This window comes from Trematosphaeria pertusa (genome assembly GCF_010094035.1).
Source record: "Trematosphaeria pertusa strain CBS 122368 unplaced genomic scaffold BU26scaffold_18, whole genome shotgun sequence".
NCBI classification, from domain to species: Eukaryota; Fungi; Ascomycota; class Dothideomycetes; order Pleosporales; family Trematosphaeriaceae; genus Trematosphaeria; species Trematosphaeria pertusa.
Window position 1 is genome coordinate 803,570 of NW_022987229.1, and position 17,399 is coordinate 820,968.

General features: G+C 57.0%; 7 protein-coding genes across 7 annotated transcripts; 5 read left to right on the top strand and 2 right to left on the bottom strand.

Moving 5' to 3' along the window:
- Positions 1-17: 17 nt before the first annotated feature.
- BU26DRAFT_524106 (glycosyltransferase family 2 protein) lies at positions 18-3,965 on the top strand. Its single transcript, XM_033830205.1, has 3 exons — positions 18-314; positions 651-2,347; positions 2,397-3,965. Exons 1-3 carry the CDS (start codon positions 163-165, stop codon positions 3,647-3,649), a joined length of 3,102 nt encoding a protein of 1,033 aa, XP_033678157.1. The 5' UTR covers positions 18-162; the 3' UTR covers positions 3,650-3,965.
- Positions 3,966-4,020: 55 nt separating this feature from the next.
- Positions 4,021-6,276, bottom strand: BU26DRAFT_437841 (uncharacterized protein; the record flags this gene model as incomplete). Its single annotated transcript, XM_033824263.1, has 6 exons — positions 4,021-5,276; positions 5,324-5,822; positions 5,870-5,881; positions 5,936-6,110; positions 6,162-6,188; positions 6,239-6,276. The coding sequence occupies 6 exons, from the start codon at positions 6,274-6,276 to the stop codon at positions 4,021-4,023; spliced, it is 2,007 nt and encodes a 668-aa protein (XP_033678158.1).
- Positions 6,277-7,644: 1,368 nt separating this feature from the next.
- On the top strand, positions 7,645-9,606 carry BU26DRAFT_494093 (uncharacterized protein). Its single transcript, XM_033826172.1, has 2 exons — positions 7,645-9,070; positions 9,127-9,606. The coding sequence occupies exons 1-2, from the start codon at positions 7,711-7,713 to the stop codon at positions 9,345-9,347; spliced, it is 1,581 nt and encodes a 526-aa protein (XP_033678159.1). The 5' UTR covers positions 7,645-7,710; the 3' UTR covers positions 9,348-9,606.
- A 196-nt stretch (positions 9,607-9,802) lies between these two features.
- Positions 9,803-10,341, bottom strand: BU26DRAFT_524108 (uncharacterized protein). Its single transcript, XM_033830206.1, has 2 exons — positions 9,936-10,341; positions 9,803-9,857 (listed from the first exon to the last, which is right to left on the bottom strand). Exons 1-2 carry the CDS (start codon positions 10,052-10,054, stop codon positions 9,818-9,820), a joined length of 159 nt encoding a protein of 52 aa, XP_033678160.1. The 5' UTR covers positions 10,055-10,341; the 3' UTR covers positions 9,803-9,817.
- Positions 10,342-10,503: 162 nt separating this feature from the next.
- Positions 10,504-11,782, top strand: BU26DRAFT_466797 (uncharacterized protein). The gene is made up of 3 exons (XM_033825233.1): positions 10,504-10,722; positions 10,794-11,343; positions 11,400-11,782. The coding sequence occupies exons 1-3, from the start codon at positions 10,559-10,561 to the stop codon at positions 11,595-11,597; spliced, it is 912 nt and encodes a 303-aa protein (XP_033678161.1). The 5' UTR covers positions 10,504-10,558; the 3' UTR covers positions 11,598-11,782.
- A 540-nt stretch (positions 11,783-12,322) lies between these two features.
- Positions 12,323-13,621, top strand: BU26DRAFT_534589 (cytochrome P450; the record flags this gene model as incomplete). The annotated part of the gene is made up of 2 exons (XM_033831222.1): positions 12,323-12,607; positions 12,677-13,621. 2 exons carry the CDS (start codon positions 12,323-12,325, stop codon positions 13,619-13,621), a joined length of 1,230 nt encoding a protein of 409 aa, XP_033678162.1.
- A 600-nt stretch (positions 13,622-14,221) lies between these two features.
- On the top strand, positions 14,222-17,366 carry BU26DRAFT_534590 (putative histidine kinase HHK8p; the record flags this gene model as incomplete). The annotated part of the gene is made up of 5 exons (XM_033831223.1): positions 14,222-14,814; positions 14,864-15,613; positions 15,665-16,096; positions 16,148-16,410; positions 16,474-17,366. The coding sequence occupies 5 exons, from the start codon at positions 14,222-14,224 to the stop codon at positions 17,364-17,366; spliced, it is 2,931 nt and encodes a 976-aa protein (XP_033678163.1).
- Between the last annotated feature and the right edge of the window lie 33 nt (positions 17,367-17,399).

A 17,399-nucleotide genomic window follows, 5' to 3' on the forward strand; every position in this document is an offset into this window, starting at 1 on the left:
TGCAGCTCCCGCGCCGAACACCAGCTAACGGAGCGACATTTCTATTATATCGCAATAATCAATCACGGCACTGCATTCATTCCTGGGCCTTGTTACAATTCCATCGCTTTCCCAGCCAACCTGCCAGCAATTGAGCGTGCTTCCGTCGCGACTTAAGTCGCAATGGACCGTCCCACAACACCCGGTGGACATGGCCCGCCGAGCTACGGGCGCCCGCCTGCGTACGACGAAGAAGATGGTACCCCAACGCATCTGCAAGGAGGCTCGACCATGCGCTTGTTGACAAACGCCGACGAGCCACAGAGCTATGTGCCGTGAGTATCACTTTTCCTTGCAACCCACTTTCCTACTCTCATACTCATCCTGTCGTCCTGTCGCAGGAACTCTTCCAGCCCAGAGTCAGCTTCTCTTCTCTCCGGCATGGCCAGCACGGCGGCGACGCTGGGCGACCGGCTGAATCCGTCCGAAGTGGGCAAGCAAGTGCAGGCTGAGGCCGACATCGTGGACCTGTTGCGGGAGGCCGATGCTGCGCTCAAACCGCGCCGCGACGCGAAGACGCCGAAAAGGAAGTCGATCAAGTCGCGCCTCGCCGAGCGCATCTCGCCGACAAAGACGAAGGAACCAGGCTTACCGTTGCATGAAACCCGCAGACCGCCATCGCCATTGACGCGATCATATCACCCCTCAACCTCTTCATTACCGCTCTCAAGGGCACCTTCAGTGCTCGACACCGCGCCGAACATGCCTCCTCCGGCCGACGAGTCGCCCTCATACGTCCCCTACCGGCGTCCCATGTCACCCGAGTATGCAGCTCCCACGCGACCGTACTCGCCCACGAGGACATCGGCAGACTACGCCCGCCCCCCAGCCTCAACGCACTCATACGAGCCTCCAGATCTAAATGGCAGCCCGCGCCCAGGGACACCCTCATCGCGATACGGTGGACGGCCCGGCAGCCCTAAGAGACCGCTACCTCCGGCACCGCTGTTCGCGGGTGGCAGGCCCATCTCGCGCGACTCGAACGCGACGCTAGATATGAGCTCGATACCCATCAGCGAGGACGATGTCTTCACCGAGGATAACGAGCTCCGTCCGGAGCTTACCTCGCGAGCTTCATACATGACCGAAGACACGTTTACGGATGGCTATACGGAGGCAAACGAAAAGACGGAGCACTATGGTCCCGCACCAGCCACCGCCCAGCCACGGCGTGGAGCGCGCGAGGCCGTCATGACAACGAAGGAAGTCCGCCTAATCAACGGTGAACTCATCCTCGAGTGCAAAATCCCGACCATCCTGTACAGCTTCCTGCCGCGGCGCGACGACGTCGAATTCACGCACATGCGCTATACGGCCGTGACGTGCGATCCAGATGACTTTGTGGACCGCGGTTACAAGCTGCGCCAGAACATCGGCACCACTACGCGCGAGACGGAGCTCTTCATCTGCATCACCATGTACAACGAGCACGAGATCGACTTCACGCGCACTATGCATGGTGTTATGCGCAACATCAGCCACTTCTGCTCGCGAACGCGGTCCCGCACCTGGGGAAAGGATGGCTGGCAGAAGATCGTCGTCTGTATCATCTCGGACGGCCGCCAGAAGGTGCACCCGCGGACGCTGGATGCTCTGGCTGCGATGGGATGTTTCCAGAAGGGCATCGCGAAGAACCATGTCAACCAGCGCGAAGTCACTGCGCACGTGTACGAGTACACGACGCAAGTATCTCTAGACGCCGATCTCAAGTTCAAGGGTGCCGAGAAGGGAATTGTGCCTTGCCAGATGATTTTCTGCTTGAAGGAGCAGAATCAGAAGAAGCTGAACTCGCATCGATGGTTCTTCAATGCGTTCGGCCGAGCGCTCAATCCCAACGTGTGTATTCTCCTCGACGTCGGAACGAAGCCTGGACCTAAGGCGCTGTACCATCTCTGGAAAGCGTTTGATACCGATTCGTCCGTTGCTGGCGCCGCTGGTGAGATCAAAGCCGGGAAGGGCAAGGGCTGGCTTGGTTTGCTCAACCCGTTGGTCGCATCGCAGAACTTTGAGTACAAGATGTCTAATATTCTGGACAAGCCGCTGGAGTCAGTGTTCGGATACATCACGGTATTGCCCGGTGCTCTTTCAGCGTACCGATACCATGCGCTCCAGAACGATCATACGGGCCATGGGCCGCTGAGCCAATATTTCAAGGGCGAGACGTTGCATGGCCAAGACGCAGATGTGTTTACTGCCAACATGTACTTGGCCGAAGATCGTATTCTGTGCTGGGAACTTGTAGCCAAGCGTAGCGAGCAGTGGGTCTTGAAGTATGTCAAGGCCGCCACTGGCGAGACTGATGTGCCAGGTAAGTTTTCCCGCTATCTTCCACTCCATCACACTGCTAACTCAGATAGACGCCGTGCCCGAATTCATATCCCAACGCCGCCGCTGGCTTAACGGTGCCTTTTTCGCCGCCGTCTACTCCCTCCTGCACTTCAAGCAAGTCTGGGCCACCGACCACACCATCTGGCGCAAAACCCTCCTCCACATCGAGTTCGTCTACCAATTCGTCTCACTCATGTTCACCTTCTTCTCGCTCGCAAACTTCTACCTCACCTTCTTCTTCATCGCCGGCTCGCTCGCTGACCCCAAACTCGACCCCTTCGGCCACAACATCGGAAAATACGTCTTCTACATCCTGAGATACATGTGTGTGTTGTTGATCTGCATGCAGTTCATCCTCAGCATGGGCAACCGCCCCCAGGGCGCGAAGAAAATGTTCCTCTGGAGCATGATCGCGTACTGCGTAATCATGGCCTACACGACCTTCGCCTCAATTTACATTGTCATCGTGCAGCTGCGCGACCCCAAAGCCGAGAAAAGGCTCGGCAACAACGTCTTCACCAACCTCATCGTCTCCACCGCGACAACCATCGGCCTCTACTTCCTCATGTCCTTCATGTACCTCGACCCCTGGCACATGTTCACCTCGTCGGCGCAGTATTTCGCCCTCCTGCCCAGCTACATCTGCACCCTGCAAGTCTACGCCTTCTGCAATGCGCACGACGTCACGTGGGGCACCAAGGGCGACAACGTAGCGAAGACGGATCTGGGCGACGCGAAGGGAAAATCCGGGAACGTGGTCGAACTCGAGATGCCCTCCGAGCAGCTCGACATCGACAGCGGCTACGACGAAGCGCTGCGCAACCTGCGCGACCGCGTCGAAGTCGCCAAGCCGGGCCTGTCGGAAGCCCAAGCCCAGGAGGACTACTACCGCGCCGTGCGCACCTACATGGTCGTCGTCTGGCTGATCAGCAACGCCATCCTCGCCATGGCCGTCAGCGAAGCCTACTCCGGCTCCGCCATCAACTCCAACTTCTACCTCAAGTTCATCCTCTGGGCCGTCGCCGGGCTCGCCTTCTTCCGCGCCATCGGCTCCACCTCCTTCCTCGTCATCAACTCCATCCACAGCATCATGGAGACCAAGCTCAAGTGGGAGGACAAGATGCAGACCAAGAAGAAGACCGGCCTGGGCGGCGGCCGCGGCAGGAAGTGGGGCGGCGGATGGGGCGGCGGCGGGCAGAGCTGGTGGAGCGGCAGCGCGATTGGGTCGAAGGTGAGCAGTTGGGCGCCGAGTAGCTGGGGCGGGAGTAGTTTGGGGAAGTAGAAGTAGAGGGAGCTAGTTCGGTCTGGTGAAGTGGAAGAGGCGGGCGATTTCTGGCCCGGGGTAATGAGCTCATGAGCATGGCGTTGGTGGATTGGATTGGTTTTGTTCGATACCAGGATATGCATGCATGTATGGCCCTGTTTGAGGGGTCTTTCTGTACGATTGTAACAGCATGTTGGAGAGAGATAAAAGATACCGCGCTTGGAAAGGATCACGATGGATGGATGGACGGATGAGGCGCATATGTAGTATCATATCGGGTAATGGAAAGGAAACGGGAAAAGCGCTTCTCCTCCACCAACAAACTCTTCTCCACACCATACTATGTCCTACCGCTTCCCTCCATCCCATCCCATCCCAATCCGTCCCCTCTATCCCACAAGCACACCCCCAAAATAAGCCTCCACGCCGCTCCACCCCTCCTCCCCATCCAACTCCCCCACAAACCCCACATACTGATCCGGCCGCGTAACAACCACACACCCGCTCTCCCTATCGACGCCATAATTCCGATACGCATCACCATACCCTTCATGGTAGCTCTCATCGTCCGCAAACACGCTATCATAGTCCCAGCCCGTGCGTGCGCTAAACGGATGCAGCACTTCGGGAAAATCGCGCAGCAGCTCCGTCTGTGTGCGCGGCGCGGAGTGGCACGTAAGCACATCGATGTGTGTGTAGAGCAAGGGCTTCAGGCGCGGCGACGCAGCGAGCCGGGCGCAGAAGGCGTCGAGGCGGGATTTCTGCGCGGGGGACAGCACGTTGCCGGCGAAGAGGATGAGGCGGAAGCGGCCGTCGGACTTGAGGCGCTCCTGGAAGTGCCAGGGGCGCGCGTCGGACTGGTTGAGCACTTTGAAGCTGGGGAAGCGCATGCCGAGCTTGATGTTGCTCGCCAAGTGCTGCTTGCCGATAACGCGGGTTTTGCTGGAGCTCGCCACGTCGGTGCCGTCGCCCTGCTCGGCGGCGTCGCCGGGTTTGGCGACTAGCATGCTGGCGCCGTAGTCGACGGACAGGCCCGAGGCGAACAGGCCGCCCTTCAGAAAGGCTTCTTTGAAGTCGGCCATGCTGACGCCGGTTTCGTCGAGGACGTCCTTGGCGGGGCGGCCGGAGAAGAGGCGCGAGAACTTGTGGTCGAAGTCGATGAGGTCCTTGGCTACGCGTCGCCGTTCCGACTGGTACGTCTTGAGGATCGAAGGGTTCGCGATGCCTTTGACGACGAGGCCGAGCTTCCAGCCGAGGTTGAACGCATCCTGCATGCTCACATTCATGCCCTGGCCGGCCTTGGGGCTATGCGTATGCACGGCATCGCCTGCTAGAAACACGCGCTGCTTGTAGTCGAAGTTCGTGCCGACGCGCTGCCCAATCTGGTACGCGGTCCACCAGTCGCAGTACTCGTAGGTTAGGTTATAGGGCGCGATGATCTTCTGCGCGGCTTTGATGATGGTTTCGGGGGTGATTTGGGAGCGGTCGGCGCGCCCGCTGGCGTCGGGTTTGATTTCCGTGAGCTGGATGTAGAGGCGGACAAGTTTGTTTTCGCGCGGGATCACCATGAGGGAGCCGGAGGAGGCGCTGTGGACGGCGCAGCGCATGCGGATGTCGGGGAAGTCGGTGATGGGGATGACGTCTGCTGCGGTCAGCCACCTGCTATACCTTTCAAGATCCAAGAGTGAGTACCTAACACGCCCCAAATGAAGTCCGTGGGTTCTCCTTCGAGCTTGAAGCCCAACTGCCTCCTCGTCCAGCTATGTGCTCCATCGCACCCGACCATGTACTTCGCCTTAACGATCTCCGTGCTCCCTTGCTTCTCCCGGCTCTTCGCAATCAAATCGTCCGTATCGTCATCCGCTAAGTTACTCCTGAAGAGCCCATCACTTACCGTCGACCCGTTGCTCTGGGCCGGTGTTGCCTCCTCTTCCGTCAGATGCCTCAGCTTCACCGTGATTGGATATGAATCGGGGGAATGGTTGTCGCAAAGATCGGCGGCAATGTCCAGGGACTCTGGGAGCACTCCACGTTCAACGTGAAGAGAGTCTTTGGAGTACTTCTTGATGTGGTCGAGGAAGAAGCGCTCTATGCGACCCTGATGCAGCACGATCTGCGTGAAGCGGGAAAGGCCGATTGGTACATCGGGTATGCGATCTGACCGCCGAATGGTGCCGTCTTCGCCGGGGTTCTGGACATGTGAGGAAGTAGCAGCGTTGAATACGTGGCTCGACATACCCACATACAGATCTAAAGCACGGGCATATCAGTGACACCATCTTGATTGTACTGACGTGATCATACCTCAATCATATGGTTCGCCTCTTTCCAAGCTCGGTCTGCAAAGCCAAAGCTGTCGAAGATCTCCAGGCTACGCATCTGGAGGCCATCGGCCTGGCCGGAGAAAATTTTTGTGCTGCGTTTGTCGACTATTCGAGCATTGATGCCACAGCGAGCCATCCACGCGGCCATCATGAGACTTCCACAGCTTAGCACCCTGGGCTTGGAATGAGCGTGCTTCGACTCTTACCCCGCTGGTCCCGCACCAACTATGAGACTGCACATCATTTAGCAAGTTCTCCTATTCGACAGTCACGGATGGCTTACACGTCGCATTTCGACTCCGGTTTCTCGGGTACTGCCATTTTGGAAAATTCTACCGCGGTGAAACTGAAAGTACGAATGGATAAGCTAGGCTTTGAGAGCTACCCCGCAGTGGACGAGGTAAAGAGTGAGATGCTTAACCTGTGATGGAGCAAGCTGACCATCATATACTTGCTGACCGGTTCCGCCCAGACCGACACCAGGCTGGCACAATAATACCGCGGCAATGGGAATCGGTGTCAAGTCTGCAGCGCGTGTGGATGGAGCTGTGGGTCTGGGGCAGATCGAGGAACTACCCCAACTTGCCAAGCATCGGGTACCCGAATTAGGTGACGGATGCTGCACCCCCGGCGCTGATTGGCCCGGTCGAACTGCAAGGTCTGGGGAACGGGAGTACCTTTCGCGAATTTTGTCAGATGTTGGTAATCCACAGGATGCGCGTAGGAGGCCCAGTTCGCCGCAGCTCGGGCGGGTCGTCCCGCAATGGACGCTGAGTTGCAGGCGGCGTTTGCCAGTTAGATAAAGAAAAGCCACATTATTTGGGGTGAGTAGCATCCAGCGCAATAGGCAAGCCGGATACAACGCATGGCTTTCAGTTCTGGTCGTGATTCCCCAGCCGAACAAGTCCGATGAGATTGGGATCTTGCCATGTGGTTGACACCATGCCTTGCCCTCTTCCGATGAGATAGATGGAGCAGTTGGACCCGAGGCCTACGAAAGCGGGGATCGATGGGTTAGGTCGACTCGGCATGTCCCTCGTGTGCACCACCGCGCTTCACGACATTCCAGGCGATTGTCTTCGGGTAGTGGGCTGCGTAAGAGCTTTGTAAGTGTTCGCTCTTGATGTGACGTACCGCCCTGGAAATCAGCCTTGAGCTGCATAACGTCATGGCTGGACATTCGTAGACGAACCAACTGGGTACCGAAGTTTTCAATAATGAATACAAAGGGGAAAACAACAGCAGAGATAGAACGTGACAGAACCGACTACTAGCAAAGACGAGAGTATTGGAATCCAAGTGGTGACCAGATATTACGGAATCAAAGCAGCCTTTGTGACCGGCGAAGGTGGTGGCATTGGCGAGACCCTCTCGCAACAAACTCATCGGGGAGAAAGAAGTGATCGAGTCGAAGCTGAATAATCAACCGCGGATGGATGTGGATAAGAACTTCGATTGGGCCTGGATGACCTCCAGGAGGGTGAACATGCGACGTCGGCGTATTTCAGCCTTCTCGGAGTCGATCAGCTGCATTGTGTTGCCTTATCGAGTGAAATGCTATCACAAAAGACGATAATCAGGTTGTGAAATGTGAGTGTAGGAGAGATGCATGAGGCGCATGGGAGAACACGCTCGGACCACCAAATCCTGCGCTCGTTTGTTTACATCCCACCTTCCACTTCTGCGGCGCTACTATCGCCGCAGAACTCCAACACATTGACTGTCAAACAATCCGACCCCAACCCCAGCGCAACAATGGCGCCGCGCGGAGCACTTACAAACCTCTCCTTCACGGTCGACTCTGCCTCCGAAGACGAAACGCGCGACGAGCTGGACGCGTTTCCCACACCCGACTCCAACACCGAGAACAAGGCGCCGACGCGCAAACCACGCGGAAAAGCAGCGCAAATGACGAAGGCACCCCCGGCGAAGAAGGCGACCGCGAAATCGAAGACAACGGCGCGTCGGGCGAGCGGAAACGGCGTGCTTGGTGTCAAGACGCAGGGCGCGGGTGTCGCGAAGAAAGCAGGCGCTAAGAGCGGTCGCAAAGTGCTGGCGGAGCGAGAGGATGCAAATGGCAACGATACTGAGGAGGTGGACGAGTTTGACCGCGACGATGAGGTCGCTGTACCAGCACTAGAAGTCAAGATGACAAGGCGGGGCCGACCACCGAAAGCATCAAAGGCGCAAGAGGCAGTAGAGGAGGAGCCTGCACCCGCGAAGAAGACGCGTAAAGCGGTAGATAAGGCGCCTGCTGCGAAGAAGGATGCTAAGACGAAGGCGACCGCGAAGTCACGGACGACGAGACGCGCACCCGAACCTGAACCGGAGCCTGAGGCCTTCATGATCCCAGAGACACAGCCAGAACAGGAGTCTGATCCAATGGATGTCGAGCCGTCAATAGAGATGGACGAGATACCGGAGAGTATGCCTCCCCCTCCGCGCCCATCAGCACGTAGGACCCAGCAGCAGCCCCGTACAGCACGCCAGACCTCAGCTGGCCCACGACGAGCAGGAAGCGTGTCAGATACAGAGCGGGATCCCGCTTTGCGACGGAAAGTGGGCGAGCTCACCAAGAAGCTCGAAGCTATGACGACCAAATATGAGACGCTGAAGGACGCCGCTTCGTCGGGCAAGGAGTCCAAGTTCGACCAGCTCAAGAAGAGGACTGAGCAAGCGGCCAAGGACCAGGATGCCGTTATCAAGGCGCTGAAGCAGCAAATATCTGAGATGCAGTCCCGTTCCTCAGAAATCTTTGCAATGAAGAAAGAATTGGTCAAGGTCGAGAAGGAGAATGCGCGTCTGGTTTCCGAGAACAAGAAGCTCACCGACTCTCTGAGCTCGGCGCAGAATGAGAGCAAAATGCTGTCGAACAAGCTGGCAGCTGCTCGATCCTCCGCAGCACCGGAGAACAAGAACGTCCCAGGAAGCGCCGTCAAGTCTCGATCTACCGGCGTTGTTCTGCCAGGTACAGCAGAAGTGGCAAAGGAAGCTCAGTTCCAGAAGCAGAAGGTCGAGCTCTACAGCGATCTCACCAACCTCGTTGTTCTGGGCATGAAGAAGAACGAGGACGACGAGGATGTCTACGATTGCTTGCAGGCCGGGCGTAACGGGAGTAAGTAGCCCTCCATCACGCGTACCAGATGCTTCAACAGGTTAACGTTTTCATAGCTTTACACTTCCATCTCACCGTCACTGCTGGCGGCGAATCATATGAGGAGACCGAGTTCGTCTACAACCCGCTGTTGAACGAGCAGCGCGATAGGGAGCTCATTGAGTTGCTGCCGGATTACCTCACCGAGGAGATCTGCTTCCCCCGGGCGCAGGCTCCGAAGTTTTACACCAAGGTCGTGGACTCTATGTCGAAGAAGATTATTCTAGAGGACGAGTAAGCGATTACGAGCTTTTGGAGTTTGTTGCGTAGTCTACAGGAACACGGTTGGGCTTGGGCTTAGGCTGGCGTGGATAAATGCCCGTGGATAAATGCCAGAGGATTGTCTCTTAAGGGCTTGGGCTGGATGTGTTATGATGGGCTGATACTTGGAGTTTCGGCGCATCTTGGCCAGCCTTGCGCGTTGTGTGCGTTCCGGGGATCTTGGGCGGGGATATTGGTGGATACGGTACTTGCATAATTGAACAGCATTGAATTTCACTTGCTGCTTCCTGAACGCGAGGATAGTCTCGGTGTGAAAAGGTCCTTTCGATGATGGCTGTTGTTGGTACAATTGGCGCTGTATCTACACATTTTACAAGCCCATCCCGTCCGTCGCGCTTCCGTCTATCCGGTGTTATGCCGTGGACCATCCCACCACCACCGTCACATATCCCGTACCAGGTGCTCGTAACTCTTTTCACTCCCCGCTCAATGCTTCTTGTCGCCCTCGGCCTTCTTTATGAAGTCTCTGCATGCCGTTAGCCTCTACCAGCTCCTTCCCCCAGTATCCCGCGGGGGTATCATGGGGGTTTTGGGTATGTCGTACTTTACGAAGCTCTCCTCTTCCTTGCTCTTTGCGTTGATGGGCGGGCTTTGCGTCTCCGACTTCGAGCCGCCGCGCATCGAGAGGTAGGCGCCGAGGAAGGTGGTGCCGAGCGTTGCCATTGCGAGCTGTTACAAAACCCGAAAAAGTCAGCATTCATTCGTCTATCTTAGAAAGGTAACGCTTCGTCTGAGAATTTTTCTGCAGATGCGTCCAACGCGATAGTGAGGAGTTAAGCGCGCGGGAAGCTTTCCGGAGCTGCGAAGGAAGATTTGCGCGGAGGTCTGCTCGGGACTACGTACGACGTGCGAGCCGACCTGGCGGCCGGCAATGGTGTACATGGCAACCATGATTGCGGTATTGAGGGGTTTTCGGCTGGAGAAGGGCAGATGGAGCGTCAATGGATGGGTGCGCGTTGGGGATGAGGTTCGTCGCCAGAGGACGCTTCGGGCTGGATCCTCTCAACATCCGAGACTTTGCCGATTGGCTCGCGCCCTCGAGGAAAGGCAGCTATAGCTTCCGTCCTCCCCACCTCATACGATCCCGCACCCTGCCGCCGGCTCTTTGTGAGCTATTCAATTGCTTGTAATAATCAAAGGGTATAGAGAGGAGAAGGAGACGGCAAGATGGCGAAAGATGATAAGAAAGCAGAAGAGGTGGACGTCCCGCCCCAGCGGCAGGGTGCACGACCGGATTTCTCGATACCGCCGCCGAGGAAGAAGCTGCCGAAGGAGTTGCAGGAGACGCTGGACAGCGAGGAGAAGATGTGGGAGGTTATGTACGAGGGGAGGTAGGTTGATCCCCATGCGCTTCCTTCATCCCGAGGACATTGAGCACATAGCTAATGACATTGATCTGTAGGAGCAAAGACACAACTGAGACGAACATCCGCTATGCCGCCTACGCCTCCCGCATCCGCACCATCATGATATCCGCCCAGCGCTACGTAGCCTACACCTCCGACATAGGCGAGTCCTTCCGGCCCGTCGCACACCCCTGGCTTGTCCGCAGCGCATACGGCATCTCCTGGCTGTATGTAACCGGCGACACCCTCAACGAGGGCTACAAGGCGTATATACGGAACCAACACGTGAAGCATCCCGAACTAAACATCAGTCAAGAGAGCAGCGGCAGCATCAAGGACAAAGCCAAGAACCTGAAGGAAGCGCTCAAGGATACGTCCGGGGTCAAGACTGGTGGGGAGGGCAGTGCGATAACGGGCGGAGATGTCATCCCTGGTAAAGTGCCAGCGATTGAGGATTATAGAGCGGTTATGGTGCAGAGGGCGACGTTCCAGGCGGTTGCGAGTATGGGGCTGCCGGCGTTTACGATTCATAGTATTGTGCGGTACTCGGGCAGGGCAATGAAGGATGTGAAGAATAAGACATTGAGGACTTGGGGTCCTATCGGGGTGAGTATTGGATGTCGCCTCTCTGGGTGCGCTGAGAGCTAATGTGGTCATTGTAGCTCGGTCTCGCAGCCGTTCCCTTCCTTCCATATATCTTCGACGAGCCGGTAGAGAAGGCGACTGAATGGCTGTTCTACAACGGGTTCAAGGCAATTGGTGGACCGCAGGCTGTTGAGGGACGACCGGTTACGGGTAACAAGGAGCTGAGGAAGGTGGAGAGCCATGTTGGCGGCGCGGGCGAGGAGAAAGAGCTTTGAGCGTCCCGTTTGTTGGGATAATAAGGTGGGGATGATTGAAATGCGCCGCGCTCTCCCGGGGTTTGCGACGCATGGCTAATGATTTGTAGTGATACCGAGATACGATTTCCCCTCTTCGAGTAGCGTGTATATACGAGAATCAAAGCATCTCCATTATCGTGTCCGAGGGCGCAATGTTTTTGATCGTACACAGTCGCTACAATTTCTCACCCGCTCCAGGTGAAGGTAACGGGCCTCCAGGTGAAGGTAACGGGCCTCCAGGTGAAGGTAACGGGCCTCACGTAAGTAGTTGTTGTATTTCCCTCTCTGGCGAGCGATTGGTCCCTTGACTCCGCGCTGCGCTCTAATAGGCTTAGATCCCAACACCCCATAAGCGCTACCAACCGTCCCTCCGTCTCGCCCGAGAGCAATTACCCTCAATCTTTTAAGAAGCGACAGAAAAACTGCAAGATCCACGACCCTGCAGCTGCAGGATTTCATCATACAGCATGGAGCTCCACATCGGCTCAGTCTACGGCGTCATTGGAGGTCTGCTACTCTGCCACGTGCTCTACCTCCTCATCCGACGACGCGTACAAGCGCGGCACCTTCCACCCAAATACTGGACCTTCGATCCCTTCGTCAACCTCGACTGGATATTCACCACCAGCCTCAACGGAGACAAATTCATCGAGTTCCAGACCAAGCTGGGCAAAACGTATCGCATGCCCACGCTCTTCAACCCCATGCACGCCGTTAGCACGTGCGACCCGGAGAACATGCAAGCCGTCATGGCGGGGAAGGATTGGGGCGTGGGTTTCAGATTAGATGGCATGGGGGAGTTGCTGGGACGCGGCATTATCACGACGGATGGGGAGGAGTGGTTTCGCGCGAGGAAGATGCTTCGACCTGGGTTTAACAGGAACAACGTCGATGACTTTGCTCACCTGGACAACGTTATTCAAGGGCTGTTGCGGAAGATCCCCGGGGACGGGGAGACAGTGGATATGGGCCCGCTGTTTTACGACACTGTGAGTCAGAATAGCCCGCGTAGTACAGGCGGTGGGGCCATCACATGACATGCTGATGTAGAGTACCAGTTCCTGGACACGTCTCTGAAGTTCATCCTGGGGATTGACGCGCGGGACCAGAACGACGGGCGCCCCGTTTCTACCGAGACGTTCAACCAGCTCTGGCTCGACGGCCTGGTAGGCATGGGCCTCCGCCTGCTCCTCGGCAGCATGCGTTTCCTGGCGCCTAAAGCGCACTACGCCAAAGCCTGCGCTACAGTGCATTCCTTCGTCGACTTCGCTATCGACAAGGCGGAGGAGCGCTTGCTGGCGAACGCGGTCGGCAAGACGAAGAGCGCGGCGGACATCCTCCTCAGCCAGACCAGCGACAGGAAGTACGCTCAGGCGCAGTTGCTGCAGGGTATCCTGGGGAACCAGGACACGACGAGCGTGCTGTGCAGTAATGTCGTGCAGTTGCTGGCCGAGCATCCGGAGATCTGGGCAAGGCTGAGGAAAGAGGTCAAGGAGAGCGACCGGGAGCTGCTCACTTATGATGGACTGAGGGAGAATAGACTCATCCAGAACATCCTCTTGGAGTCTCTCCGCCTCCGCCCCGTCTTCCCCGTCGTCGCCCGCCGCGCCCTCCGCCCAACCGTCCTCCCCACCGGCGGCGGCCCCAACGGAGACCAACCGCTCCCCGTCCCCGCCGGCACCACCGGCATGGTGAATTTCTACTCCTTGAACCTCGACACTGCCGTCTTTGGCGCCGATGCGCGGTCCTTCAACCCCGACCGCTGGCTCAACGTCAAGCCGAGCGGCAAGGAGTTTATGCCGTTTGGCACGGGGCCGAGGAGCTGTCTGGGGAAGGACAAGGCGCTGGCTGAGGCGGGGTATTTGCTGGTTAGGTTGGTGGAGAGGTTTGAGAGGGTGGAGGGGAGGAGTGGGAAGGGGGCTGGATGGAGGCCCGAGGTGAGGATTAGTATGAAGAATAAGGCGGGGTATAAGGTTGCTTTTTGGAGGGCGGAGGAGGCGTAGATGGTGGTGATGGAGATATACTTCAAAGTCAAAACATTGCCTAGGATATTGGAGATAGAATAAGGCTAACCAGTGTTACGGGTCCTAGAGTATCGGTCCGTTGCATTTAAGGGCCATGCCAAACTAAGATTCACGGAGCAGCATGCCGGGGTCACCTCATCCGCCAAGCCACGGGCAAACTCCCCAGCCTACCACCACGATCTCCGCCCCCGGAGTCGTGTCGTCGAGATCGCGGCTTAGCGGCGAGCTTAATTTGCCACTGGAGCCTAGACCGCTCTAGCGCACCAGTAAGGCCAAACATCTCGCCATCGTCCCCATGCGTGGAGGGCCCCTCCGCGAAGTAAATGCCCGCGGAATCGCATTCGAGGACGCACAATCCCATCCACGACCTGCCCAATTTTTTTTCGCTAGACGCGCCTTCCCGATGGTCGTCGAGGCTACACCGCGCGACTCTTCAGCGTCAACGCTCTGCAACAAGCACTCCATCACGCGACATTTCTCAGGCCCGCGCCAATCTGTCAGTACCTTCAGTCCTCGGAGCGAGACGCGGCACTGGCGGCGGCGACGAGCTAGCGAGGCCGCGGAGAGGATCGCGCCGACATGTCGTCGTCTTCGTTGTCTTCTCTAGAGCGGACAGATGCTCTGAGCCTCGATTTCCTGGAAGCGGATCCGGCCCCGACATTCGTGGTTAAAGTTGGCAACGGCGCCGGCGCGGTAGCATTCGAGTTGCTGTTTTGCAATGCGGCGTTCCGGAACGAGAGGGGCTTGCGTGGAGGCGTGCTGGCGGACGAGAGAGCGGCCATGCTGTTTCGGGCGTGGGCACAAGCTGGGGATTACTGCAAGAGCAGATGGGAGTTTGGGGGCTGCGTTTGGAGTGCGAGGGTTGCGGGTGTGGATGGGGATTGGAAGGTTGTGAGGGCTGTTGAAGTTGGGTTGGGAGAGCAGCCTTTCCGGGACCAGAATGGAAGAAACACCGATGTGCCCATCGGGACAGGACGCAGGCTCATCAAGAGACAGTCGACGGGCTGCTTGCTGGAGAAGGTCAGCCAGAGTTTAGCGGTACCTCTCCAGAGCCTTCCGCGGGTCAACTGGGGGAGTATTCAAAGGATGATGGAGAGGAGCGATGTCGGAGTATTTGAGTATGACCCATCAGGGAAGTTGATTCATGCCAACGAGGCATGGTACAGTCTAAGGTATATATACATGCATATCATTGTCAAGAAATACTCACCACGCCATAAGCTCCCATCCCAAGGACCTATCAGCGCACACAGACTTCTCATTCATGGATCTCGCTTATCCAGACGACCAAGCCCTCGTCATGTCGGCGTGGAATACACTATTGCAGGGCCACCCAGTCACATTCGAGATGAGATGGAAGCCGCGTCCGGGTTCGTCTGACAGAGCTCCACGCATCCTCTCCTCATGCGTTCCAATGTTCGACGAGAACAGAAAGCTGATCGGCATAGCCGGGACCACCATCGGCCTCGACGCTCAGAAAAAGTGCCAAGGCGTGGTGCAGGAGCGAATCGAGGCCTTGGAGCAGTTCAGACTGTCGGAACTCAAGTTCGCAAGGTTTGCGCAGCTGGCTCCCATTGCAATATACATCTTCAAGCCGGACAGGGGCATGCAGTATGTCAACGACCAGTTCTTTGAACTGACTGGCCAACCTCGCGTCGCCTTCGATCAACTAGATTGGAGCGACTTCGTCGCGGAAGAAGATATCGAACAGGTGCAAACTGGATGGTTAGCTGTGATGGAAGGGAAGAAGCCCGACCACACGCAGTTTCGCCTAAAGAAGACTTGGATCAACCAAGAAGGAGTGTGCTCTAACCTGTGGGTACAGGGCTCGAGCTCTCCGGAGCTTGACCAGGATGGCAATGTTGTCAGCATCATGGGCACGCTGTTCGACATATCGCAGTTCAAGTGGGCTGAGAGCGTGCAGCGCCGACGCGTCGAGGAGGCACTGGAAGCGAAAAGGCAGCAGGAGAAGTAAGGGCAAGGTGTCCCCGGTCTTGTAACGAGCGCTAACCCGGGATACAGCTTCATAGACATGACGTCTCATGAGCTCCGGAACCCTCTGTCGGCGGTCGTGCAATGCGCCGACGCAGTCATTGGCACTCTACAGGAGCTCACGCCGAACCAGATCGCTTCCATGCAGTCGGAGATTGAGAAGGTCAACGTCGAGATTGCCATGTGCATCGATTCCTTGCAGACGATTGTGTCCTGCTCGCTGCATCAGAAGCGCGTCATTGACGACGTTCTTACCCTGTCGAAGCTCGACTCCGACCTGCTTCTGATTACGCCAATGCGCGTGCAACCGGCAGTCGTGGTTTCGGAGGCTATGAAGATGTTCGACGTCGAGTGCAGCCAGATGCAAATCTCGCTCGAGTTCAGAGAGGATGAGAGTCTGAAGGGCTTTGAGTGGGTGATGCTGGATCCGTCACGCCTGCTACAAGTCCTAATCAACCTTCTGTAATGTGGCATCCACATGTCGATCTACGGCGATGCTGACTTCGTCTCTAGCACCAACGCTATCAAATTCACAAAAGACCACCCAGTCCGCAACGTCACTGTTACACTGGGTGGCGCCTGGACGCGCCCATCGGTCGAATGGCAAGCAATGTCCTTCGCTCAGAACGGAAATCCTCAAAGCGACATATGCGACAAGCCGGAATGGGGGAGCGGACGAAAGGGCTTCATCTGGTTAAAGGTTGTCGACACGGGTTGCGGAATGATCGTCGACGAGCAGAAGGAGCTCTTTTCTAGGTTCACGCAGGCTTCCCCTCGTACGTGCTCTGCTGGATCCCTATCTATAGGAGTAGTCTGAAAGCTGACTCGTACCTCAACAGGAACGCATGTAAAATACGGCGGCTCTGGCCTCGGTCTCTTCATATCCCAATCGCTAGCCTCGCTTCAAGGCGGCGCAATAGGCGTCACTTCCGAAGCCGACAGCGGCTCGACATTCGCCTTCTACGTCGGCACCCGCATCGCTCAAGCTCCCTCGGGTGCGGACGCCGGAAAATTCATCCTCCCTACACCACATCTGGCTGCGTCTACGGAAGACGCTTTCAATGTCGCGGGCTTAAATATCCTTTTGGTAGAGGACAACCTGGTTAACCAGAAAGTCCTAAGTACACAGCTGCAGAAAGCGGGTTGCAACGTCAGCATTGCCGGGAATGGCGCCGAGGCGCTGGAGTGGTTGAAGGATAGCGTGTATTGGCGGGGTGTTGAGGAAGAAAACGCCGTTATTATGAATGGCAACGGCGGTTGCCATATCACTCTTCCTCCTTCTCCTCCGGAAGAAGTACCATCCACCCGCGAGACCTCCGCGAAACACGCCCTCGACATCGTCCTCATGGACATCGAGATGCCCATCATGGGAGGCCTAACGTGCGCCCGCCTCATCCGCGACTTCGAGGCCCAAGGTCTCCTCTCCGCACCGGACCCTCCCCCTCGCCAACGCACTCCACAACTTTCCTCCGCCTCGGTCTCTCCCATATCGTCCTTCTACCAGCTCAACATCGGCGTGGAACATGCTCCCCTCGGCACCCTCACCCCGTCGCGGCTCGCGAAGCGGCGCAGACTACCCATTCTGGCCGTCAGCGCGAATGCACGCAGCGAGCAGATCGAGCAGGCGCTTGCGGCGGGCATGGACGATGCTATTTCGAAACCGTTTCGCATTCTGGACTTGTGGCCTAAGATGTCCCGGCTGGTTCCGAGATGCGAAGCCCTGCTTTCATAGGGTGTGTGCGAGAGGGAATATCACTGGAGTTAG